Consider the following 26,339-nt stretch of genomic DNA (forward strand, 5'->3'; position numbering starts at 1 on the left):
ATACAAATGTAGAGTTTTTTTTGGCATAACCAATTTGTGTCCATGCCTATTCCCGACTAAGATCTATTTAATATTACTACACCTACATACCTACCTACGCCTACATTTTGTGCAAAATAAATAATTGCTAAAGGCTGCTCTTTTACAATCACGTACACTAAAATTCTTTCTATATGCACAAATATCAGTTGCTTCGTGCAAAGGTAAACATTGTGTGGAAACACGTTCATTAGACCTAAAAATTGACCCGCTTGTGTCAAGCACAAAAAGCCGATTTACTTGCCTATTAAGAAAAATTATCACGAAACGGAAACAGGAATCTGAGTTTAAGACCTAAAATTTGAAATGACACTTTTTTATATTCATGTTAATGTTTGTTATAATTTGATGATTATAATTAAATGAATAAAAAATAATAATTACAGATATATATTTAATATCCAACGGAAATCTAGTTGGTTAATAAGTCAGTATAAGCAACATGACCCCGAATGTAAAATGCTAAATTCCAGTTTTATTCATAAACAATTAATAACAACAAAAAATATTTTTCGATGTTACACGTGCAGGAATGAACTTCGGTAAGCTAATTATGTTTTTAATTCCTCATATGTATGCAAAAGTGAGTGTTTTAAAATTTCTGAATAGTTAATTAAAGCTGCACAATATCGCAGCGTTGATCTTTTGGCTTCATCCAGCTAATCTCTTGCTGAACTCTTGTTCTCAAAACAAGGCCTTCTAGTAGTTGTGCGAACGGATGGCGTAGTCTTGCTCTTTCGCGTTTTTGACATTCATACGCATGCCCTAAGACGCATCTAAACTGAATAAACGAATTTTGATTTGATTTGATCTCTTCAGAGCTAAAATTAAGTCTTACTTGGAAGGAAAACATTGTAAGAAAACTGGCAATACTCAAAAATTGCCGAAGAATTTTCACCTATCAATAAAACTATCAAAAAAACTTAATATTATAGTTTTACGCCAAAACCATATTTGTTTATAACGATAGATTATTATTATATTAATTACGACGGTAATATTTCCTAAATCATAACTTTAGTCGAGACGACCATTCTCTTTCTCATAATTCAGATTCAGATCAGTAGAATTCAAACTATTAAGTTTGTTGTTTTTTGATATAGATGTAAAGTACTTGTGGTGGGTGCTGGGACAGGCGGATGCAGTGTGGTATGGCGTTTACACAAGAATCTGTCGGACAAAGACATTATTATTATTGAACCATCTGCGGTATTTTATTTGTTTACCTTATGAAAATGATCGGTTTATAAACGGGAATTTAAGTCATAGTTGTTGTCTGGTGTACTGTAAAATTCATAATATTGTTTATAACCATTGACGGTGGAACTACTTAACCCAAATTTAAAAATAAATAAAAATGTAAATATAAATTTCACTTATCTTATGTCTGCAATGTAATTGCAGATTTATTTGCACAAATATTTCAGTAAATTCTTACTCCACGCACAAATCAACTTGGCACCTGATTTGGCGATAATGACACTTGGTGAGGTGCCTAGTTAACTTGGGTGTAGTAATACTGCAGCATACATGCTACATACAGGTCCACTACTACCAACCTTTATTCACACTGATTGGGGCTGGTATAAAGAAGTTTCCGCAATGCCACAAACCACTCCAGAGCATTCTGCCATCCAAGGTCATGTGGTTAAAAGACCAGGTAGATGAGTTTGACCCTTGCAATAATGCAGTATTCACCCATTGCGGGCTTCGAGTGAGATATGATATGCTAGTGATTGGTGTTGGCTTAAAGAACGACTATGATAAGGTAAGCATTTATTATTTTTTATTTCTTTTTATATCACAGGAGGCAGACGGGCAGGAGGCTCACCTGATGTTAAGTAATATCGCCCATAGACACTGCCAAAAGGTTCGCTGCCCGCTGCCGGCCTTTTAAGAATTGATACGCTCTTTTCTTGAAGCATCCTAAGTCGAATTGGCTTCAGTGGGCAGCTGGTTCCACGTAGTGCCATTTCATTTGGGTCACCATAATTATCGGAAGATCAATTAATATGTGGTAGGAAAAAGTCTATGCAATAGATTGTTTAAAGAATGTCCTTGATTTGATTGTAGTGTTTCTACCTGTCAAACCTTTGTCAGTTCAGTTGAAGTATCTCTAATCTGTTTTATAGATCCCAGGACTTTCCCGCTATCTTAAAGACCCACTAGTACAAGTATCTACGATCTACTCGTCCCAATTCTGTACAAAATGCTGGTGCAATATTCAGCGTTTTGGTGGTGGACATGCTCTTTTCACCTTCCCCAAAGAAGTAGGAAAGTGCTCTGGAGCAGCTCAGAAGATCATGTACCTGGCACACGACTATTGGAAAAAAGTAATTCCTTTCTGTTTTTTCTTAAAAGTGTCAATACATGTGCATTAATCTACCTGTACCAATGGTTAGTGGCAAGAGTGTAAAATGATTTTTTATGCACACTTAATTCTTGCTCCTATGGTGAAGGCAGACATTAAGAGGCAAATAAGAAGGCGGCAAACGAAAATATTGTGAAGGCAAAATACTAAAAATCTACATGCAGGCTGGTTACATAGAAGAAATAATTCTTCGTCGTCTCTTGACCAAACAGTCGTGCATTGCGCAACTAGGGGCTAGATGGGTCAGCTGGCTATAGAGTTATAATTTATTTTGCGTTAAAATTGACTTTATTTCCTTATTATTATTAAAATACGAATGGTTTGAATCTAGTCCGATTCACACACAACTGGTCACAGGTAGGTAATTTATCATAAGCCCGAATCGTTGTTTTGATTATTGTTTCCTCTGGAAAGATATTAGAGCCACTCATCGCCGTGTAATTGACTAGTACAGTTCTGGAAGGTTCTGCTAGGTTTTTTACCAAAAAAATATATTTGTAATCCTAATCCTCCTACTTCGGGGAATGGGGATTTCGTAGTCGCTGGCTAATACATCTACTACATTTGGCTATTGTGATTTTTGTTTAAGCGTAAGTTTCACATGTACATATTTTCATAAGTATTTGATTATATCTAAATAAAAATAAAATGTTCGCATAACAAAATTGTTTTCAGAAAAAGATAATTAAAAACTCAAGTATTACATACACGACTCCGAAAGACACTCTCTTCGGTATTCCGAAATACGCCAAAGCTTTAACCCAGGTTGCGGAAAGCCGTGGTATAGCTGTCAACTACAAGTTGGAACTGAAGGAAGTCACGCCAAGAAATGCAGTCTTCATCGGAAATGGCGGACAGGTTAATTCTTGTATGATCTAAAATGTTGATCGTGTGAGATCAAATACTTACAAGTTCAGTCTTTTGTTCTCCTAATTCGAGTTTAATGGAATTGCAACGTTTTATCAAATTTCAACAGTATTACAGCGTACTAAAGTTCATATTCGTAAACAACTAGGTCCGACGTGACATTTATGAAAATGAATATTTGAAGAAGCAGTGTTAGCCTAATGGCTTCAACGCGCGACTATCATCCCTGAGGTCGTAGGTTCGATCCCCGGCTGTGCACCATTGGATTAACACTTGCTCGTACGGTGAAGGAAAACATTGCGAAACATGTCTTAGACCCAAATGTCGACGGCATGAGTCAGGCGCAGGGGAATACTTGTCTAGTAGATTAACAAATGATTATGAAACAGATACAAAAATCTGAGGCCCAGACCTAAAAAAGTTGTAGTAAATATTTGAAAGTAACTGTTTCTTTCAAATATTTTAGGGAATAGATTGGGAGTTCGTATCCTCAAGCATAAACTTAGTTACCTGTTACCTTGTTCTTCTCGGGTTAGGCTTAGCTTTAAACATGCAACATGTCATAACGATTAAAGTTAATAGTTTTGAAGCAAAATATATTATACTAGCGACCCGCCCCGGCTTCGCACGGGTGCAATGCTGATACTAAATACACTACAGAAAATCTGTGAACGTTGTACATAAAAATGTGGGTTATCCATAAGAGATAGACATATACCATCAAGAGATGGACTTTTCTGTAGACCTTTTCAATGTGTACAATACTTAGTGCATTATTTTGATATAACTCGTAGGGTTCAGCCTGCGTTTGCTATGTAAGCGGAGAATAATGTAATTATTTACATCACATTAGAAACCTCAAAAATAACAGTACTTCTCCACTATTTAATGGATGCTATTATACATATAAACCTTCCTCTTGAATCACTCTATCTATTGAAAGAAACCGCATCAAAATCGGTTGCGTAGTTTCAAAGGTTTAAGCATACAAAGGGACATAGGGACAGAGAAAGCGACTTTGTTTTATACTATGAAGTGATTCATATTTGAATAAAGAAAACTAGCTGATTTATTTATAAACCATTTCAGACAGTAATCCTTCCATACACTTTCATGCACGTGACGCCGCCTATGTCCCCACCCGCTTGTCTCACTAAATGTACCGAGCTGGCTTCCGAAGGGTTTTTAGAAGTGGACAAACATACATTACAGCATAAGCGATATTCCAATGTCTTTGGAATTGGGGACTGCATCAATACTCCTAGTAGCAAAACAGCGGCTGCCGTTGGTAACTATATTCAAATATTATTGATATATAAAATAATTATGTTCATAGAATGAATAAAATGCTAAAATTTGCAGTTAGAATTAGTTTATTACGTCTGTAGGTAAAAATATTAAAATTCTAAAAGCGAATCTTTTTATTTCGAATGTGACATTGTTAAGAATATTTCACTTATTACATATATAAACACAACATGTAATGAATACTAAAAAGGTCGAAAGCGTCGTACCTGTTATCAGCTATATTTCAGTAAAACCCACCACTTTATAAAGGTATAACTACTATAACTGAGTTTAGAATAAAACATGTTTGATGGGTCAAGGTAGATTGGTCGACTTATACCAACATATTAATTCAGAGACACATGTAGTCGTAGTAGTTTATTATATCTTTTTAAAAGTTTACCGCTATTACGACAGATTTTAGCAATCCAAGTAGATTTATTTGTGAAGAATTATGTAAGACCCTTTAATCATGTTCCAGCTAATCAAAGTAATGTAGTCGCCCAAAATCTATGGAATTCAATGTATGGAAAGCCATTGATTGCGAAATATGATGGTTACGGCGCATGTCCCATCCTTACATCGTACAAACGTGGGATTATTGCCGAATTCAAATATGATGGAAAAATTGCCGAAACTTTGCCATTTAATCAGGTATTACAATATACAAGATATTTTGGTTATCTGCCTCCGTCACTTGGTAATTGTTAATGTATCATAATTTAACATTGACAATTAACTAAGGACAATATGCTGGATTATGATTGGTCAACGCATCATTCCTTTTACAAATGATAGTGCCATTGCTTTCTATTTCATTAAACCCTTTTATATACCCATTAAATATTATTCTAAAGCCAAAAACCAATCACTTTACAACGTTAGCTTTAAACCAGAAAAAAATCCTTGAATCAATTTCCTACAGATAATATTTGCGTGATCAATAAAAATTCTTACTCTGAGCAATTCAAAGACACCTTAACCTTAAGCCATCATTGAATTGCTCAAACTCAAACTCAAATCTTTATTGCATTCCTTATGATAATAAACACGTGACCAGTTTTTAATTTATTACAATAAGGACCTTGGTTAGGCACCGCAATGTTGTGGGAGGGCATGCTATAACTAACTAACTATAGTGGTATAGTTAATGCACTTCTATTCTTGCTAGATACATTATTTATTTGTTTTGGCTTCACATTCCGAAAAGGAGAATGTACTTAACATTATTAATAAACGTAACTTCTATAAAAGAAATTATAGTCTATCGGTCAGATACTCTGAAACAGTGTAATAACAGCAAAGATTGCTATAGATCAAAAATTTATCTATAAATAAAAAAATTGTATTCTTACTAAACGTTACGTGGTTAGAAAATGAGGAATAAAATATTGATGCGTACGGATTACTTTAGTTAACTATTATTTCAATAAAAATATGATTTCAGGCAAAAGAACGTCGTATCTGCTTTTACTTGCAAAATAATGTATTCCCATATTTATACTGGAATAGACTATTAAAAGGGAAATGGAATGGACCAGGAACAATACGAAAAATAATAAACCCTTTCGCAAAACAAACAAGGAGAAAATAAAAAATATTTATTACTTACTCAGATTCTAAAATACACTTATATCTATTTTATTAACGAAAATAATCAACAAGAAATAAAATATTAATAAAGTATGGCAACCAAGGGTCCTTGGTCCAGTCAAACAAGCGAAGATAGGATAATAACATTTGGTTGGTGTTTAAATTTTCTAATAAAAATAGTTACACAATGATTGTGCCGTCATAATATTATTTAGATTTATGCATTCTATTTTTATTTACAAAAATTATGCCAGCTATTATAAAATATTAAAACTTTTAATATTTTATTATTTAGTTATGGAAGTTCCATATGTTTATAAATCATTATTGGATACCAAAAACTACAAATATCACACATACCTCTCACAATATCTGTGAGATTCTAGACTCTATCACGCTTTATTTAAAGCCGAAAATTGCTCGTGCCCATTGGCCTCTCTAACATCTAAAGCGCTTTGTCGCTTGCGTTTTAGAGCGGCTTGTCTCACTTTATGTCTTCGTCTATTTCGTATCAGGTAAACGGATAGCGCTGTAGCAACGATCAGCGCTGCAATGATACATCCAGCGAGGATTAAAGTCAAGGAACTAATTTCTGATGATTTTATTGTTGACGGTTCAATCTGCAAAATTGTCTGTGATGTAACCCTTGATAAAATAGCCATTAGGTACGATATATGATATGAGAATAACCCTGACCACTATTATAGACAATGAGGTAGATAGTTATTTATAAACTTATTGTTCAAATAAATAAATACAACAGAATAAACAAATTTTATTCGATTTGTCAAGGCATAGCTTAGCAGGCAAGTATTATTTAATTTCATAGCGTATACAATAACCTGAAGGCAAATGGTTTCCGCAGAAATCTGCACGTCATGTCAAAATATGTTTTTTATCTTTATAAATAGAAGGCTACCTAATAATTAAAAACATTACTCTTCGCATTTTGTGTAGAAACTGGCTTTAAATAAATATTTATATTCTCTGCTAAAAATATAACGATTTTTACCTGATAATTTTCGGAACCATAAGCATCTGTACACATTGCCTGTTCGGTCCAGTTGTACCAATGAACTAGACGTAGACCTTCGTAGGCACGTGGAGATCCACACCTGTAATGAGGATTCCTTTAGTGAAGAGAGGTCTCAAGATAAGGTACAATTGCTTAATTTTTAAGGATTGTATAAGGCTGAAACTGGTCGAATCTTGTCCTGGAACCGATGAGGTCGCTTTGAATTCAACATTTTAGACTGTTGCACGCATTGTTGATGCGGCAGGCTTTTATTCTGTTTCTAACATCTTCATTCCGTTAACGTTTTTCGAAATTTAAAAATTTGAAACGTCATTAAGATCGAGCCAGTCTTAAAACAAATAGCAAATTTATCCCTATACCATTGCAAAGTGTGTTCTACTGGTTATGAATGAAATACTCTACCCAGGTTGTTCGTTCGAAGCCGGCTTCTAATTCTAGCACTGCATTCGATTTCAGTAAGATAACAGTTGTTCAGATACTGTTCATTAAACATCGTAAGGAAAGTTACATTATACCCAAATATCGACAACTAAATCACATACCACATAACGAACTTGGTTGTATGTAAAATGTAGTGAAGTTTAATATATAAAATTGTCGTGTCACGGAATTTACATTCTTTACAAATGTTGACAATACAGATTAGATTTGTTTCATTGTTTTATTAATTAATTGTTTTTTCTCGATGAACTTCCTTCACTACCGTTCATAAGTACCCCTTCACGGGTAATGCCTCCTCCAGCTTTTTCCAAATTTCTCTATCCATTACTTTCTCCTTTCGCTTACTGCTAACGCTTCTATAATTTCTTTCCAACTTTTAAACATTAATTATGTTTTTTCAGGAAATAAAATTCATTACCGATAATTGTATAGCCAACCAAAGTTTTTATTTATTTATTATATATATAGTTAGTTAGTTATAGTTAAAAGATCGTTACCTAAATTCACTGAGGAGTAAGGAGTTTGTCTTGTACATCTGTGGTAGTAAGTCCTTTAGAACCCATTGCATGTCGCAAGAGCAATGCCATGGGTTAAACTGAAGATTAGCGCCCTCCGTTAACGACCTCCATTCAAGGAGCGTTCTCGATAGATGTGTTAGGTTGTTCTTGCTTATATCTAGCTGAAATAAGTATAGTTTAATTTGCGATCAATGCCACAGTTTCTTTGTATTTTTATATGTTTTTCATGGTTAAAACGCAGTAGATATTACATATTAGCAAAAAAATATAACAAAACATGTGTAACAAATTTGCTAAGATTTTCTTCAAATTATCAATTCAAAAAAATAAAATAAAGTAAAATATGTTTACTACGGAATATAAGATACAGGTATCACTAAGCATCATTAAATTTAAATCGATAGACTTACTATAGGGTAGTCTCTACTCATCGGCAAAGATGAATTCCAGAAATAAGTTTCTTACTTGCTCACCAATAGACATAAAATTATAGTATATATTATAAAAAATCTTATTTAATCTTTAAGATTCATTTTTAAAGCTTGCAAATGTATAATTTTCTTACTTACCATACACAGGGTAGTACCATCAAAAGCGCCTTCTTGGATTTCGCGAAGAGATGCACAATTTGATAAATAGAGAGAGAAGCATGTCTTCTCATACACTATCTCATCTCCTGGTCGGCCAATCACGTTGCTGAAAGCTTTATCTTCCACAATAGAAAGTTTGTTCATATCATTCATGTACAAATTTTTAAGAGCAATTATATTTTTGAAGTAAATACTATCGATTGGGTTGCCATCTAATCGCAATTCTTCTAAAGTCGGGAAATTCTGGCTGCTAATGCATTTAGGCACTTCAGGAATGATATTGTACGATATATCTAAACTGAAGAGCCGTGGCAATTTCTTTTGCAAGTCGAAATATTTTATTTGATTCCCTCCAATGTTAAGAACCTGAAAATTTAATAATATACATATATTCAAAACTTTTTTTATAATACATATACTTAAGTTATAAAAATCATTTATGTAGTTCATCTTCGTTTTCATAGTGGCAATATTTTGTTTTTGTTCTGGCAACACAATGTTTTCAAAAAATTGAATTTTCCATATGTCAAGGATACTTTCACTACATGGTGTGAAACTCCACTCGCAAACTGGCGAACTACTAATGGATTTTTCTGTCTATATGCTAATTTCAACCGTATTGTTGTCTTGTATGGTGACAGTTGATAGACATCGTGAGGAATCTGTCATATTGTCTTAGACCCAAAAACCGACGATAGCCCAGAGAGCTAATTTAGGTCTCTACATGATCAAAAAAACATACCGAATTTGCAGGGCATTAAAGTGCTTGTGGCGCCACTCGATACCCTTATAATAGTTATCTATGATAAGGTATATCGCCAACTACATTAAACTCACCTCTAAGTTGTGAAAGTCAATGCTGGTTTCGTCATAGAGAGCTGATAGCCGATTATACGATAAGTCGATATATGTGATTCCAGCAGGGAATTTAGGCCAGTGGTACAGAGTATTAATCCTAAGTATCGCGATTTGAAGTGTAGGTGGAAGTGCGAAAGTAAACGTTATGTTGTTCTGAGCAAGGTTCAATTCACGTAAACTTGTGCAGGTCAAAAAAGCCTCTTCTTCGATAACTTCGATAACGTTGTTTGAAAGATCCAGGAGTTCGCTGAAATTATTTAGATAATTCAATTAATACTCGTTTTTCAAATCTCAATTTACTAACCCTAATCCTATATACATAAGGTAAGGTAAGGTAATACAAGTAATTTTCACTATTTTTATTTTTGTCGTAACAGTATAAAAACAATTTGATAGAAACAGACGATTACTAATTTAGTTAAGAGATGGGCACTAATACGACCCTTTTCAACCGCGACATTTCTTATATTGCGGTAAGTATACTTCTTCCAATTCTAACAAAACAAAACCATCTAAAAATGGCTACGAAAGGCAGAGAAATGGCACCTGCATGGCTACTATAGTAAAGAAAATTTCGCTTTTATTTTCCTTAACAACTAATAGTTTCATATTTTATTCCTATAACATATTACTAATATATTTGAACAACTTACATATTATTATCTTCCGGAAAAGAATCCTTAACAATAGACCTTATTCTATTACCACTAAGGTTCAATCGTTTCACTCCTTTCAATCCGTCGGTAACCGCCCTTCGCAACAAAACGTCTATTATTACATTTTTACTTAAATCCAGGTCTTCCAGAACATCCATAGACTGTAGCGCCTCTACCGGGAATTTTCTAAGCGAATTGTTTTGAAGGTTTAACTTCTTTAGGCGTTGGACATTCTTAAAGTCCAATGGACTGATGCGAGTCAACTTGTTGTAAGACAAATCTAGGTCTTCCAGACTCTTGACGTTTGTAAATAGATCAGAAGTCAACTCGGCAAGGTCGTTTTGTGAGAAAGAGAGTATTTTTAAGTTCGGTACGTCGCTAAATGGGTTCGGCCAATACGTTGTTATCGCGTTGTTGCTAAAGCGAAGGGCTTCAACTTGAGAATTTGGTGATAGCCTGAAAAAGGAGATACATAAATTAATTAATATAGAAATACTTAAAATACTTTAATAAATATAACCGCGACATTATGTATAATTTTTTAAATTTATATATTTACTGGATATTATTAGGATAACGCTCTTATGAAAACAGAAAAAAATCATTATAATGTTTAAAAACAAAGATTGATTGACGTATACGAATAAGAAATGTTATTTCTTTTAAACTACATTTTTTATCAGTAATCAAACTATCGACAGACAAACAAAGAGCAGTGTTGGCCTAGTGGTTATAGCGTACGACCCCCATACCTGAGGCCGGTACCTAAAGAGGTTGTAGCGCCACTGATTTTTTTTTAATATCCTTCAGCTTTGATTTCTTTCCTTTTAAAGTAAATTCTAGGGCCGTGAGGTTCAAGTGTATGGGCGCTACTTAAATATTTAAGTTAATAGTATAGTAAGTAGATAGTACCAGTGACCCCAGAGCTTTTCTCGCTCAACGAATAAGTAGCGCAATACAGTGAGGAAATTCTGCCAGCGTTAAAAGTACATTGCTACTATTTTTCAATTATTATTATTATTACTGTGTACATAAGTTAAGAATATCCTAAATACTGTATGTTTCGGTCCGTTTTTGTAATAAAACTAGCTGACCTGGCAAACGACGTTTTGCCATGTATTTCATTTATATAAAAAAATAGGGGTTGATCGAAGAGAGTTGTAAATTTAGGGTTGTATGTATTTTTTAATGCTTTTGATACAATTGATAAAAAAATAAAAATTTAAAAATGGGGATGAAAAAAAAAAGTTGTCCGATTCTCAGACATACCCAATAATCAATATGCATACAAAATTTCGAGAATCGGTCAAGCCGTTTCGGAGGAGTTTAACCACAAACAAGAACAAATTCTGACTTCAAGCTAGTAGTTAACAGTTTGTCATATGCTGATTAAAAGTAAATAGTGCAATTACACAGTTGATCATCATTATCTCTTGATTGCACAATGGCACGATCAATCACGGCAAGTGTGTCGTGTGTGTTTGTTTTGCGAATCTCTAGGAAGTCATATTATCGCGACAAAATGTCTTAAATTTATGCGCGCTTAATCACCGACAGATATACGAGTAGTGTATTCTTATACGTTCCATTTTGTAACTAAGTAAAATTATGTAATTATTCACTCCTATAAAACATATTAATATTTTTAAAGCGAAATAAACTTTACAATGTTTAAAATGTTTATCACTATATTTTTATTATTATAAAATATACCGTCCGATACAGTTAATATACGTATAATAAAATAGAAATTAATAGCCTTTATTCGAGTACTCAGGATTACATTAAGTTCATGTCATTTAGTTTAACATTATTACAAGATGTCCGACGACCTCGTGCAAATTCTTCCATGGGACTCATTCTCGCCACCATTTCCCAATCCTTCTCCGCTGTTCTCTTTATTCCAACTTCCCAGGCTTCTAGTGGGCGTCCCCTCTTTCTTACATAGAAGGAGTTAAAGACAAAAGTTGTAATACATGTCTGTGGCTTATTCATTAAAAAGGCTATTAATTTATGATTAAAACCAATTAGTAAACAAAGCGTTTTCTAATTTATTATCATTTATAGGCTTACATAACATAGCGACAGTCTATTGTTTTAACGTCAGGTCTTCTCATTTTATTAAGACAATCCAGTGTTGCAATTCACTTAACATTACCTGTCCAACTTTAATATTATTATGTACAATGAATTCTAAACCAAACCCCGTCACGTTTATTCTTGCTATATTGATATCGCCTATCGTTTTGAGTACGGCGAAATCAATTAATGATACTTCTTAGATTTGTGATAAGGAACGGTAAATGTAGCTCGGATGTATGTATTGTTTTGCTGTATTTATTGGAATATGAGTCACAGTGATGTTCGTAATGAGAAAGGCGTACGTTCGATTTCTTGGTAATAAAAATTGGCGAGTGCACAAAAGGACACAAACCTATAAAGTGAACGAAATAGACCCGGAAACGTGTCTATCCCATGCCTCATCAGGGGGTTATGGAACTTAAAACAACCTTTATCGTTTATTGAACTACTAACCATGAGTAATAAAAATTAAACTTCCGTAATAATTATTTCATCGCCTATTGTTATCGCCACGTTAATTGTAATGTTCTCTTTTCTAATCAATCAAAGTTAAGTATGGATATCCTAATACATATTCATAATCAAAAAGTACACTGGCTGCCTGAAAGAGATCGCTTGAAAGCGGTAACGCCGTTTAACGTCGCACAAGGAGGGTTTTGCTCAAAAGTCTTCTCATTCAACTAAATGTTACATAAATAAATAAAGTCTTTAAAATTTCTAAGTAGCTTAACGCTTTGAATCTTTAGGAAATACTGATTAGCGTTCTGATAGTGTTTTCCTCACGTTGTTTATGTTTACAAGCAAATATGTTGTTTAGAAAGATTGGTGCATGGGCGGGATTCGAAGGCTGGTCGTGCCTTCGAATCCAGTAGGTAAAGAGACTATCTAGGTAGTGAGACGCGCGTTCTTTAACCAGGGCTACCTCTGCATAAACATTGAATTATTTATAGATGTGAAATAGGCATTGTTCAACGTCAACGACGTATTCATAGTAGAATTTCGCTAAATCAGTTTAGCGGCTTTAACTTTCTAACAACAAAGTAATACTTAAGCATGTATAGATAGGGTTATCTACTAAACCACAGAACTCAAAATATAAAGATTTTTAATTTTTCTTATTTTTTAAATTCAATCAATTTAATGGCTGCTTTAATATCATTTCTATTCAAGAACCAAAGCTAAGTGGTAACGAATAGATAATAGAGTAAGGTATATACGACCGAAGGACTTGTATCCATGGTCATGTAATAAATTTAAAAAAAACTACCCCAAAACAAATTTTACTTCTATAGTGTACACCAAAAAAGGTTACGTAAAACTTACGTTTTCTTTACATTATATCAACCTTGCTTGATATCAAAGTCATCAAGGTAAAAAGGGCTATACGAGGTAAACAAATTTATCCTCAGCTGAGGCCTATTTACTGAAGATAAAACAATTAGAGCGATACCAATTTAACTTGAGAATATTGAGATTTATGGCTTTGAAACCCATGGCTTACTCATTGCACTATCTTTTGCGATAATAAAATACAGCTTCAAAATTAGGTTAAAGTAAAATTAGATGCTGCTAGAACAATTGGAAAAAGAAATCTTACTGAAGAAACTGGTGTTCAATATATAAATATGCTTTATTAGGCTATCAGCGATAGCAGGCTAATTAAGTCCATGAAAAGTATAAACACCTCAATTACAGATTATTAATTTAACACGAAGAAGCTCATTATAACACATTCCTAAAGAGTTAGGCATCACTTATCGATAAGGAAAAAATTACTCACTTCCCAAGCGTCGTGAGACCCAATCCTTCAAAGGTGGCGGAAATCTTGAGTCCATTAGAATTATCCGGCCATTCTATTTTGTCCAAATCAGCAAGGTCGTCCACCTTATCCAGTTCGGAGCACAGAATATTCAGCACTAAATGCGTCCCATCAACATCGGGGATCTCACTGCATGTGCAGTGCGTACACAGCTTCACCAACGACACCTCTTGGGCACTCGCGTGAAAAAATAGAATGCCAAACGTCAAAAACTCGAGCGCGCGCATTTTTTCAAAGGATACATCTGCACTGGAGTTGTAATCGAAGTGGAATGATAAGATAATTGACTATCGCCGTGTGTACATTGCTGAAAGTGACGCAGAGATAGTGCGGTCTGAGTGCCCATTGCAATCCTTAGTATATAACGCCCGTAAACATTTATCCTAATAAAAATTGTGACCCACCCACACCACATGCTAATACAGCCATGAACTCATGATATTTAGAGAATTCATCTGGTGCGGATCGTGACTTATTGGTACAAGACTTAAAACATTGGGTTCGATAATGCATGACATTTTCTGTTTAACAGGTCTCAGGAAGCTAATCACTACTACACCCATAGGAGAGAAACGAATATACATATAATGTACGAAGAATTTCGTAATTAATCATCATTAAAAACAGCAATAAAATTTTGGGATGGGATAGAACTTTTTAGCGAAACTTGTAATTTAATTAATAAAAAAATTAATGTAACCTATATTTATATAACAAAAGGCTCCTAATAAACCATAATACGTCATCATTACACGATTAGCTGCTGAATATAAGGTTAAATGATGCGACCATGTAACCACTAACTACCCAATCTAACTGCTGTGTGGGCAGCGGTTAGTATTGGTTAATGACTGTTGAGAATTCGCTTACATATAAACATTTGATATGTTCATAATATTGTAATAAAGTATCTTTTATACGTATTTTAATTTAAATACAATCATTGAATATTATATATTCAACATTTTTTTATTTAATTACAATCTCTAACACGCGATGAGGAGAATGATGTAATGGTCGCTTACAAGCAATTTAGCGATTTGAAAGAGTGACGGAGTTTTTATAGTCAGTTCTTAATGTATTTTACGCTCTTGATTTGAGAACTGCCTGCAGTGAGTGTAAATTTAGAAGCATAATTTTTATAAATTTTTTTTAATGATAAGTTAAGTTTTTATTTTATGTAAATACAATTATCATAGTGACAAAATTCCGTTGAGGAACCCGTGGAGAACCATGAGCGAAGAGTCACAGTGGACCTCTCTGTGTCAGGTATTTCTCTCATTATTAGTGTGAGAGAGCAAGATGAAAGATAACATTCTGCTAATCCAGAACAAGCCAACTTCAAATACATCTAAAGATCGATTTGAAAACCCCTCAAGTTTTTGTTTTAGGCTTGGTTTGAGAGGTAATTTCAAATATGTATCATATGTAAAATATGAAGTATTAAATTTCGATCTTTTAGCTTTTTATAATTCAGTTATATTCACACTTGAACTTTCTAGGCTTAATATAATTTGCATATACTTGATTCCTACATTTGGGAGAAAACCCCCAAGTTAACTGTGATTGGCTAACAGCGACTGCAATACGTGTTGACACGTCAGTCAGTTGACAAATCGAAATCAAGACTTTTAAATAGAACAGAGGGCAAACGGACAGGAGGTTCACCTGATGCTAAGTGACACCGCCGCCCATGAGCATTCTCAATGTCAGAGGGCTCGCGAGTTCGTTGCCGGCCTTTTAAGAATTGGTACGCTCTTTTCTTGAAGGACCCTAAGTCGAATTGGTACAGAAATACTTCAGTGTGCAGCTGGTTCCACAAAGTGGTGGTGCGTGGGAAAAACTGCCTTGAAATTTGCTCAGTTGTGGAACGGCGGATGTCGAGGTGATACGCGTGAAATTTCGTATTCTGCCTGGACGTCCGAATATAAATTCTATTAATATTTTTTTGATGTATCCTTTCTTCGATTAGCGAAGGCAAAGTATTAGTAGGCAAACGTAGGTTTATCTTTTACAATCAGAGGAGTTACAAAAAAATAAAATAAATAAAAATAAACTTTAATATGTCAACAACATACAAAAATAACAATTTCGAGTATATTTAAAATCGAAGGAGCAAAATTGGTACATTATATTTTAAAATTAAGCCCTGTATACATTAAATTAGTTTGACCATATAATTACCTTAACAATTCGTAACACTATACAGCATAGACTATAGAAAATACACTTGCTCAGTTTAATAAAATTAAGCACATTTTTTTAAAACTATGTTATAAAACTTCGACTTTGCGCAAAGAACACGTTTCTATCTGGTATTTAAAGTTTTCACTAAACATATAAGACAAACATTTAATAAGCGTCGATATGCCAATTTTTCTTTAGGCGCTCAATCAAACTTTATACTGATTGTACTTAAAATTAACTTGTAAAATGTACTTACTTTCCACTTTTAATTATTATATAACAATTTGATTATATTTCACAATTATGATTTTATATAGATTTTTATTTCATTGAGATGAGAGCTGTTTGTGCGATTGGGGGTGAATTTTTCCAATAACTTGATACTACAATTCTATGAGCATAATAAACCCAATTAAATGGTGGACTGAGTTTTCGCATTCAGACGCTTGATAAAAAATTGTACTTGGAATAAACGAAACCAAAAACAAATATCGTTCTGTAACCAGATATAATCTGTGTGCTGTCAAAACTGATATTGACGTATATACTTGACACTGTAATAATCTGTGACTAACTATAGGACTTGGATATATGGAATGCCATATATGTACACTTGCACCTATTACAAATGCTTTTCAGCCTTAAAACTATTAAACAAATATTATATATAAGCATGAAAACATACTTTTCTATATTTAACTTATATAATTACGTTGCGATGTTACTCTGTATATTCTGTTATGTAACACACATTTTAATAAAGAATTAAACGACTTTGAATTTAAATGCACATATGATTGTGTTTTTTATTGACAAATTTGCGACGTTAAGTTAAAAAAATTATTTATATATTGTAATATTTATACTTTTTTATATGTTTGTATCACAAAGCGTCATTCTCTTTGAGTAGGAAATGTCCGACTAAACGTTTCTGGATGTCCGTAACGCCGCCGTAGATTTGAGTTCCCCTTGCGTCTCTGAAAAGATAAGAAAACTGTATTTACTGATGTCAAAGGCTTTTATATTTTTTATGTCAGTGTTCAGATCTAGCACCATTATTATAATGAAAAAAAATTGTATGTTCCATTTCCGAAGTAACAACATATCCCTTAAAATTGAATCCGAAGTAAAATTGACGGAAAATAATTTACAAATATCCATAAAGTCTAAAGATATATAAAAAATTTCCTTCGGCTTTTCCTACCATAGTATACGAAAACATACCCGTTTAATGCACCACTTAAAGATTTATGAAGCTTACAAATTATGAATACTTTGTGAAGCGAAGGAGCAATGTAATGTTAATTTTAGTCCTTTCGAGTGCCATTGATGTTTTGAAGTCGTAAACAGCGATGGACATTGCTTGCAAAAAGTTAGTTAGACCTATGAAAGTAGTAAGACATAAATGTATAAATAATTGAATCATTGACGACCAGTTAATTTCTGACCGGTTTGTTGATCCCTTGGACTAATAACTGCAGTTTCATCATCGGACGTCAAGGTATAATACAAAATACCGTCGCTCTGAGCTTCTCTTAAGGCAGTTTCTCCGACCTTCACCAATTGGACCTAATACTTCAAGAAAAGAGCGTAGCAATTTTAAAAGGTCGGCAACGCACTTGCCAGCCTTTTGGCAATGACAGTGTTCATGGGCGGCGGTAACACTGCTAAGCTTCTTGCGTTTGCCTCCAGTTACATATAAATAACAAAATATAACTTACCTATAATGTCTCTCAGCGTTATATTTAGTGGACAATCCATTCCCTCCCATTATTTGTACGCAGTGATCAGCCACCGCGGCCGCATTTCGTCCAGCCACATACTTTGCCATCGCGCTATTTTTTGTCGTAACCTGAGTTGCCGCTCGGTACGTAAGAAGGCGCGACGTCTCAATCATAACTGACATTTCTGTTAGTCGGTCCTGGAGTCAAAATGGAATGACGTAAGACGAGAAACATTGCTTATAGTTTAAAGTTAATATTATAATTTTCTTCGCGAGAAATATTTGATTTTTAAAACTTTGGACGAGGCCTTTTGTTTCAATTGCCATCGGTTTGATGTCGAATTTATGGAGAATCTATGTTGTAGTACCTTCCCACACGTAAATATCAATTCCATACCAATCGCAATTTCAGAATGTGTTTTTAGAGTTTTTAAAATTAACACTATTCTTATAGAAAATCAGACGATATCTTTGAAACGAGATTAAGGGAAATTTTGTAAATAAATGCAGATAATATGTTCCTATTTTAAAAATGAAATTCAATTTCTGTCTTTAGAAAGTAAGGTAGTTATTAATACTTACTTGAACTGAGGGTAGTCTTGATAAACTTTTTCCAAATGCAACTCTCTCTTTAGCATAGCTTATTGCAGTATCTAAAGCAGCCTGAGATATGCCTGTAAACAAATTCAAATTCTAAAAAATAAATTTAAAAAAATTTATAGTTTCGACGGAAAGCCAAATAAAATACATTCTTAGTTATGTTTTGTGCTTATGACTCCTACATGTTGTAAGCGCAGAGCAGTGGCGTTACTTTCAGCATTCATTGTCATTACATGTCATAAATTAACACCGTCAAAGTCAGTTTAAAACCGTTACTATCTAATAAAATAGTACATTTCATTACAAGTGCGGAAAGCCTGTCATTGCAACGAGTTCCGACGAATGTCTACCCGAGCCGAGGCGCAGCTGAAGGTGAGGGTTGACAGTCGGGACGAGTTGCAATGACGGTTCCGCACGTGTACTGAACGACTATTTTTAATACAGTTGCGAAAAAATTAAGCAATTTAATTAAAATATTTGCTTTTTTTCTATTCTCTCTACGGAATAAATTCGTTGCACGTAGATATGTAGCGACTTATATGTTTCCGGTAAATTGTTCTCCGAAGCATTTTATGCAATTATACTGCGTTCGGGTGGTATTCATTCAAATAAAATATCGTCGAAATTACTCATTTTGTGCAACAAATAACTCAACTCGAAAGAACATTTTTGGAAAATGGCGCCAATCGCAAAGAATATTAGCAAAGCTTGTTTTTTCTTTTCTTCACCCATTCTGGGTAGGCAAAGGGAACTTGGCCCATACAGCCAATTCTTCAGTAGACTATTTTTATTGAAAGAAAACCAAATCTAACTCATTGAGTCCAATCATTAAATCTGATATTTAAACAAATAGTAGCTTATTTTTAAAATATTTGCATGAATCATAAAAACTTCTGTGATTTTTTTTAGTAAAAACTTCATGGTTAGTTTTTTCTTTTTAATTTTTTTTTATTGATATGAAATATAATAAACCTAACCTAACTTATTGAATCCAATTATTAGTAAACTTTTTAAAAATACGTATTTGCATATATTATAAAATTCTTTTTAATATTTTTTTAATTGATATGAAATGAAAAGAAACCTAATCGAACTTATTGAATCCAATTATTATAATATTTAGAAATCATATATCATAAAAACTTCTATGAATCTTTTTAATAAAACCTTCGTGGTGGGTTTTTTCTTTTTAATACACATTGTTTTGACAGTTGGCAAAGAAAACGCACGAGTGCGGGAATGGCAAAGAAAAAGCACGAGTGTGTAATAGCTCACTTTCCGAACGCTATACCTCCCTGCAATATGCCACTTTTTGAGCAACGGTATTAAAAAATATATATTTATACATATGTCAATAAATCGTGTTATTGAACTTATCTGGTCCTGGAATCTAATAAAATAGATTCACTTACATATTGTTTTAACTTTAAAACGATTTTTTAAAACGTGTTTTTACAAAACACCAGCAAAGAGGAAAATAAGGAAATATATAAAATGTATGACTTTTTCCCATAAATTAGAATTTAATTCGATAAAGCCATGATAAATTTAGCAAATCTTTTAAGTAGTTTTTCTGTGTGACACAAGTACAGAACGAAAAATAATCGTTTAAATGTATCGAATACAGACAATTTATATATTTAATTAAACATGTGTAAGATCTCTTACCTACAGCATGCGCAGCAATGCCAATCCTAGCTTGGTCAAGCTGTCCCATTGCGATCTTAAAGCCTTCTCCTGGTTGACCCACCACGAAGCTGTTAGGCACACGGACATCCTCCAGGGTTACGGTGCAAGCTGTTGCCGCCCTGTGGGTAGTGCTTGATATCTAAGTTATTCGGACCCCTTATTTCGGAAATTAAGGTTTTTGGTAAAGCGGAAGAGAAAGAGTTCCAGATTGGAGTGGAAAAGTAAGAATTTAAAAAAATTGATCAAAGTAGTTTAGGCAATTGGACACAATAAATACATTCAATTCATCAAATTATCGCTTTATTTATCTGAAAATCATATTAGCATAATAGCATAAAAATGAATCGCAGAACACATATTGCCGGTTTTGTGATCTAAATTTATTTTGCCATCCAAGGAACTTATTATAAATGTATTTAAAGGTTGTCAACACTGTAACATTGGAATAATAATAAATAATTCAAAATTCCAAAACATTAAGAAAAATAAAATACAAGATTTATGTGACTTATGACCTATAAGATATAACATAACAAACAGGAAGAAAAATAAAAAAAATCATTGTTTGTATACATTCATAAGTTATTCAAACTAAGAAAAAATTAATTTCAAAGTGTGAGTGGAGGAAATCTGGATATCGGATTCATTCTTATTCGATATCGTTTCTTAACGACAATTAACCGATAGTAAAAGCAATTAAAGATGGAAAGTTCAATTAGGCAAATAGTATTTTAATTATTACCTTACTCCCATTATCTCTTCTTTCTTACCACGAAAAACACCCTCACAGTCCAGTGGAACTAGAAAACCTGGAAAATATTAATTAATTTCACATTTCAGGGGTACGTAGTTGTTCTCGTACATTTCTTTATAACACTGAGAATGTTTTTTTTTGCCCATGGCGCAGGTACACTGAAAATGTTTAGAACTGAGCAGTTAGAAACATTTCTAAGAAAAACTTTATATGAATTTCAATTTTAGAACTCTTTGGTAACCTAATGTATTTTGCATTCATTTGTCATTTGTTATTCTGAATTAGCGAATAACTCTTGTCACACGTAAATATAACCTAACGCAAGAAAATTTTCGGTCAATGATTTATTTACATACTTATATTTAAGCTTTGATGATAGGCTGCGATAAGCATTACTAAATGAAGCCCTATCTCCTGCAACTTTAAAAATTGGTTTAACGAGTTTAAGTAGAAATCTCAATGAAGGTACCCGTGAGGGACGTCATTTAACAGCAGCAACTGAAGATAACATCAGTGCTGTGCGACGCATGATCGAGGAAGATAAGAGTGTGACTTATCAGCAGATACGGGCAAGCCTAGGCATTGGTATGACGTAAAAGTTAAAAAAAATATTATTAACACCTTCGCATGGACAGGTGTCGAAAAATGGTGTAGATATGTTCAACGGCAGTAACTCAAATGCTATATTTGACATCGTCACAGGTTATGAAAGCTGGATATATTGCTACGAACTCGAAACCAAAAGACAAGCAGCTCAGTGGGTTTCTTTTCGAATGGAAGAAGTTAAGGAAAAAAGATGATTGCCTCTTTCTTTGGTCGGAAAGTTTCATTTCTCGACATCTGTGCTAAAAGATGGAAAGGCAGTTACTGCAGACTGGTATGTCAATTGCTGTTTGTCTGTTGTTTTGGAAAACATTCGACAGCAGCGCCCTCGAAGCAGGATCTTCCTTCTCCACGACAATGCTTTATCTCACTGCGCAAAACGGACTTTTAAATACTTGTCTATGAATGTGTCGAGATAATGACCTACGACTTTCATTTATTCCCAAGAACTAAAGAGAAAATTCGAGGTATTCGCTTTATGACCCCTGAAGATGCGGTGAAAGCGTACGAAAATGCGATAGAAGAGACACCTAAGAAAGAATGGGCTTTTCTCAGTGGTCCCATCGAATGCGACGATATGTAGAGAGGCACGGAACATTACGTTACATTAAGCCGTTTTTTTATTTTCTAATAATTTTACAAACCTACTTAAAAAATAAAAATTAAAAACGTTTATTTTGGAACACAAGATCATCATGGTATCACTTATTCCACGTCATTAAATTCGAACCCTTAGGCATCCCTACACATCGGCAAAGAAGACAGAGGGTGTTGGCCGAGAGAAAAAGCCAGCGTAAAAAACTCTCGGTATTCTTTTAAAAAAAAAGCAAATCATCAAACAATTCTACAATATTTAAAACAAATATAGCAAATTAATTAGAAGTAGCCTGCCCAGCACTAGTCCCAGGCCCTTTTATCAACAAGATAATCACTAACATTATAGTAAGCCTTTTTACACAGCTTTTCCTTAATACATTTCTTAAATTTAATAAAAGGCACAGAAAAAAGAGCCTCTGGGATTTTATGAAAGAAGAGTATCCCTTTACCCAAAAAGAATTACTAACTTTAGACAGTCTAGTAGGGAAAAATTGCAGCCTGCGTTTGTTCCGAGTATTGACATTGTGCGTATATTCTATTCTAGTATTATCAGTTATCACGTGACATATTTAGTAATAATTAAGTAGTATATTTAGTTTTTTTATTGTTTTCCTGTTTATGATTTCTCATGTTTTATCACAGTATATCGTTAAGATTAGGACGAGATTATATTCGCAGGCATTCATATTTCAATAAATCTATTACGTTTTTCGGTACGTGTGTGAAGAATGATGCATTTCTTGATTGCATCATTGTTCACACACGTACCAATCATCGATAAATCATATGTAATATTCCAAATGCATATTACCAGAACCAGGCAACCTATATATACATAATACCTTTCTATATAACTCATTAGTAGATAAAATTGCACTCACAAACAATGCCTTTATGTCTCAGCGCTGGGTCAAAAGTTGCAAACACAACAGTGGCTGAGCCTTCTATAGCTGATGTCACCCAGCTCTTCTTGCCATTAATAATCCAATGGTCACCGTCTTTTGTTGCTGTTGTACCGATATTTGCCGCGTCACTACCGGCATCTGTTTTTTTTTAATTTCTATTATTAAATAGCTTTTTGGCGCCTAAATAAAAATTACCATTTTTTTTATAGAACAGGGCAAACGGGCAGGAGGCTCACCTGATGTTAAGTTATACCGCCGCCCATGGAAACTCGCAATAACGGTACGCTCTTTTCTTGAAGGAAAGTCGAATTTGTACAAGTCGCTAACGTTCTTAATTACGAATCTCAAATTAATTTATATTATTTTTAAAACCAATGTATGTCCAAAATACACTATTGCTTATTTTGGACTTCAGAACAATCTTAAATAAAGCTTCCCAGAAAATTGAAACAAAATGATAAATATCGGATAATGGTCAATATTTATCATTTAGTTTTTTTAGTTTGCTATGTAGATTGTAAGTGTTCAAGATAAATATACATAATATGGATGCAAACGTGTATATATTTATGTCCATGACATTTAAAGGCACACACACAAGAATTATCTTCAGATAATTGTCTCAATCTTATCATTCTTTTATTTTTTATGTACTTACTTATATTTTTTTTATAATAAAAATAATATTTGAATATCCAGAACATACCAGGCTCACTTAACGCGAAGCACCCAATACATCCCTGGGTAAAATTCCTTAAGAACATTTCCTTCTGTTCCTGTGTACCCTTCTCGTTCACCAGGTTAGCGTAGAGGAAGTTGTGTATGGAGAGAAGCATACCCGTGCTGGCACACCCTCGCGATAGTTCTTCAACAACGAGTGCCAAAGAGAGATAGTCGTATCCCAAACCTCCATATTCTGGATCGACACATGCCCCCATAAATCCAACATCGGCCAGTTTCTTTATCTAAATAATATCATTTAGTTCAAGGATTCACCCGTATATAAATAAAAATATAGAGTCATTTATTTTACGCATACTGAATTTATAATTCCATTTTATGTTCGAAACATTATGAGTCACAAAAACGTTGAAACATAAGTACTTTACATGGCATTGTTGACAATTTGTATTTTTCTCAGTACTTTAAATAGCCAATTTAAAAAAGGGTATTTGGAATCAGTTTTTGTGGCCAGAGGTACTAGTTATTTAAAATTAGATAAAGATTTACCAACATGAATTTTATTTAAATACATATAAATTAAGTAATATTCAGTACAACAAAAATGTATGTAAATGTGTGGCAGTAAACCATAAATTTAATTTTAATAGTGACACTTTTCTAATTAGTAACTTGTAGCATGTCAAATCTTGAAACATGTGAGAATGCAATGAATAAATAAATAATCACACAAAAACAGAAGATTATGATTAAAAAACTAACATGGAAGTGGCCTGTTAATGCCATGATAGGGCAGTCAAAATGGAGCAAGTTGTTAATGCACAGGTCACCAGAAGAGGAAAAGGGGTAGACCATTCCTAAGGTGGGATCACAAATTTATGGTGGCAATTTGATGAGGCCTTTGCAACAAAAGGCAAAAAGAAAAAGCTTGTCCTTCTCTAAGACCCTACAATAGTCAAAAAACATTGGAAGTGAAGTAATCTCTCTGTTATCAAAAAATTGAATACACTTTTATATAACTATAAAATGGTTTATCAGTTACATAAAGGTGAGATAAACTAATAACATTTTATTTAGGTATACATTTCAACAGTAATGACATACAACTAATATAACTTAATTTAATCAATATTATTAACACTTAACATCCATTACATCATATCTAAAGCAAAAAAAAACTAGTTTTCTAAGCTGAGAATTTAATTTTAGTTAGGTTTTCTGATGTACCAAAAAGGTAACATTAAACAATTCTTTAACATTGATGTGAATGCAACGCAAGGTACAACAGGACAACTTTTTCCTGTTGCTTTGTACTTTGCTGAATTACCACATTTACAGAGCATTTAAAACATCATACAATTTTATTAATGCCATTAAGACATCATTATCACTTGTGGAGCGTCAATATTGTCCATATTATTAATTAGTATTGATATCATTGACAAATAACATTAATGTATGGAAAGGATTATGTCATTGAAACTAAAATAAAATATAAAAAGCAAGTTGTTTTGAAATACAGCAATACCAAATAATAAATTACCTCTTTGTAAGGATATCTTCCCTCTCTGTCCAGTTTAGCTGCATAAGGTTTAAGTTGCTCATTAGTAAAGTTTCTAACTGTCTTCTGGATGTCCAATTGCTTTTCTGTGAGCTGAGTAGTAAAACATCTGACTGCTAGTTTCTTAGTGCAGCTGGCCAATTTTACTAAAACAGAAAATTATAATAACAAATACAGTGTCAAATAAAGATAACAAGGCATCAATACAACAGTAATTATTTCTAATAGAATACCGGACATATAACACATATACTCATAGCAAGAGAAATTAATAGAAATCTTTCAAACCCACACAATCAATTATTACTGGCATAATTTAATTATTACGTTAACATAATTCAGTTGACTAAAATCAATTTGTCTAGACTTAATGTATGACATGAATCAAATCAATCCTTAGGTAAAAAAATAAATAATGTTTAGGTTTTGTGAAACTTAAAAACAACCCCCTTATACTGTATTTCTTAAGTTATATTTTTCTCTTATATAATTACTAAAAATATACTCCCGAAATGATATAATAAATTATTATTATTATTAAAACATATTATTATAATAATATAATTTTCATTAAAAAAATACATACTGGCCTTAGTTGAATTATTTAATGCAATTGTAGCCATCTCACTAACTTATTAATGTATGTACTGCTTGCTTTAGAGTCACCGTTAAACTGCTAAACGATACTGATTACGATATGATAATATTATTCAAGGGCAAGCCGAATTTACAAAATATAAAATCTACTACTTCCATTTACATTTTTTACAGATATTGAATTAATTATTTGTAGATGTATTCATATAAAATAGTAATATATTTATTCTCTTGGCCTAGCCATGTATAATACAGCATATAGTTAATTTCATTCATAAAATAAAA

General features: G+C 33.2%; 3 protein-coding genes across 6 annotated transcripts; 1 reads left to right on the top strand and 2 right to left on the bottom strand.

The window, feature by feature from the left end:
* The first annotated feature begins 492 nt into the window (after positions 1–492).
* On the top strand, positions 493–6,181 carry LOC111000150 (sulfide:quinone oxidoreductase, mitochondrial-like). 3 transcript variants are annotated; one of them, XM_022269506.2, is made up of 8 exons: positions 493–581; positions 1,143–1,248; positions 1,583–1,807; positions 2,172–2,372; positions 3,086–3,268; positions 4,367–4,565; positions 5,046–5,218; positions 6,012–6,181. In XM_022269506.2, exons 1-8 carry the CDS (start codon positions 499–501, stop codon positions 6,156–6,158), a joined length of 1,317 nt encoding a protein of 438 aa, XP_022125198.2. In that variant the 5' UTR covers positions 493–498; the 3' UTR covers positions 6,159–6,181. The 3 variants fall into 3 exon arrangements, with proteins under 3 accessions (XP_022125198.2, XP_045485634.1, XP_045485635.1); XM_045629678.1 differs by lacking the exon at positions 6,012–6,181 and having other exon boundaries at positions 5,046–5,361; XM_045629679.1 differs by lacking the exon at positions 493–581 and having other exon boundaries at positions 1,072–1,248.
* Positions 6,182–6,403: 222 nt separating this feature from the next.
* Positions 6,404–14,446, bottom strand: LOC111000148 (protein artichoke). Its single transcript, XM_022269504.2, has 7 exons — positions 14,119–14,446; positions 10,254–10,712; positions 9,580–9,847; positions 8,722–9,108; positions 8,132–8,313; positions 7,170–7,272; positions 6,404–6,777 (listed from the first exon to the last, which is right to left on the bottom strand). The coding sequence occupies exons 1-7, from the start codon at positions 14,382–14,384 to the stop codon at positions 6,550–6,552; spliced, it is 1,893 nt and encodes a 630-aa protein (XP_022125196.2). The 5' UTR covers positions 14,385–14,446; the 3' UTR covers positions 6,404–6,549.
* Positions 14,447–16,239: 1,793 nt separating this feature from the next.
* Positions 16,240–26,191, bottom strand: LOC111000119 (short-chain specific acyl-CoA dehydrogenase, mitochondrial). 2 transcript variants are annotated; one of them, XM_022269473.2, is made up of 9 exons: positions 26,044–26,191; positions 25,440–25,603; positions 23,922–24,180; positions 23,192–23,353; positions 21,099–21,165; positions 20,336–20,475; positions 18,650–18,741; positions 18,066–18,265; positions 16,240–17,321 (listed from the first exon to the last, which is right to left on the bottom strand). In XM_022269473.2, the coding sequence occupies exons 1-9, from the start codon at positions 26,078–26,080 to the stop codon at positions 17,228–17,230; spliced, it is 1,215 nt and encodes a 404-aa protein (XP_022125165.2). In that variant the 5' UTR covers positions 26,081–26,191; the 3' UTR covers positions 16,240–17,227. The 2 variants fall into 2 exon arrangements, with proteins under 2 accessions (XP_022125165.2, XP_022125164.2); XM_022269472.2 differs by having other exon boundaries at positions 20,336–20,487.
* Positions 26,192–26,339: the final 148 nt, after the last annotated feature.

The sequence above is a fragment of the Pieris rapae genome, chromosome 10 (assembly GCF_905147795.1).
Source record: "Pieris rapae chromosome 10, ilPieRapa1.1, whole genome shotgun sequence".
Taxonomy (NCBI): domain Eukaryota; kingdom Metazoa; phylum Arthropoda; class Insecta; order Lepidoptera; family Pieridae; genus Pieris; species Pieris rapae.

Bases quoted from the DNA above. Each gene is read 5' to 3' on its own strand.
- LOC111000150 (XM_022269506.2), top strand. From the start codon at position 499: ATGCTAAATTCCAGTTTTATTCATAAACAATTAATAACAACAAAAAAT. The intron at 1,808-2,171 runs GTAAGCATTTAT...TCTGTTTTATAG, and splicing joins TAAAGAACGACTATGATAAG to ATCCCAGGACTTTCCCGCTA. The intron at 3,269-4,366 runs GTTAATTCTTGT...AAACCATTTCAG, and splicing joins TCATCGGAAATGGCGGACAG to ACAGTAATCCTTCCATACAC.
- LOC111000148 (XM_022269504.2), bottom strand. From the start codon at position 14,384: ATGCGCGCGCTCGAGTTTTTGACGTTTGGCATTCTATTTTTTCACGCG. The intron at 10,713-14,118 runs GTGAGTAATTTT...CTCCTTTTTCAG, and splicing joins GGTCTCACGACGCTTGGGAA to GCTATCACCAAATTCTCAAG. The intron at 9,109-9,579 runs GTGAGTTTAATG...TTAAATTTTCAG, and splicing joins TTGACTTTCACAACTTAGAG to GTTCTTAACATTGGAGGGAA.
- LOC111000119 (XM_022269472.2), bottom strand. From the start codon at position 26,080: ATGGCTACAATTGCATTAAATAATTCAACTAAGGCCA. The intron at 25,604-26,043 runs GTATGTATTTTT...TTTCTGTTTTAG, and splicing joins AAATAATTCAACTAAGGCCA to TAAAATTGGCCAGCTGCACT. The intron at 18,266-18,649 runs GTAAGTATTAAT...TTTTGACTCCAG, and splicing joins CAAGACTACCCTCAGTTCAA to GACCGACTAACAGAAATGTC.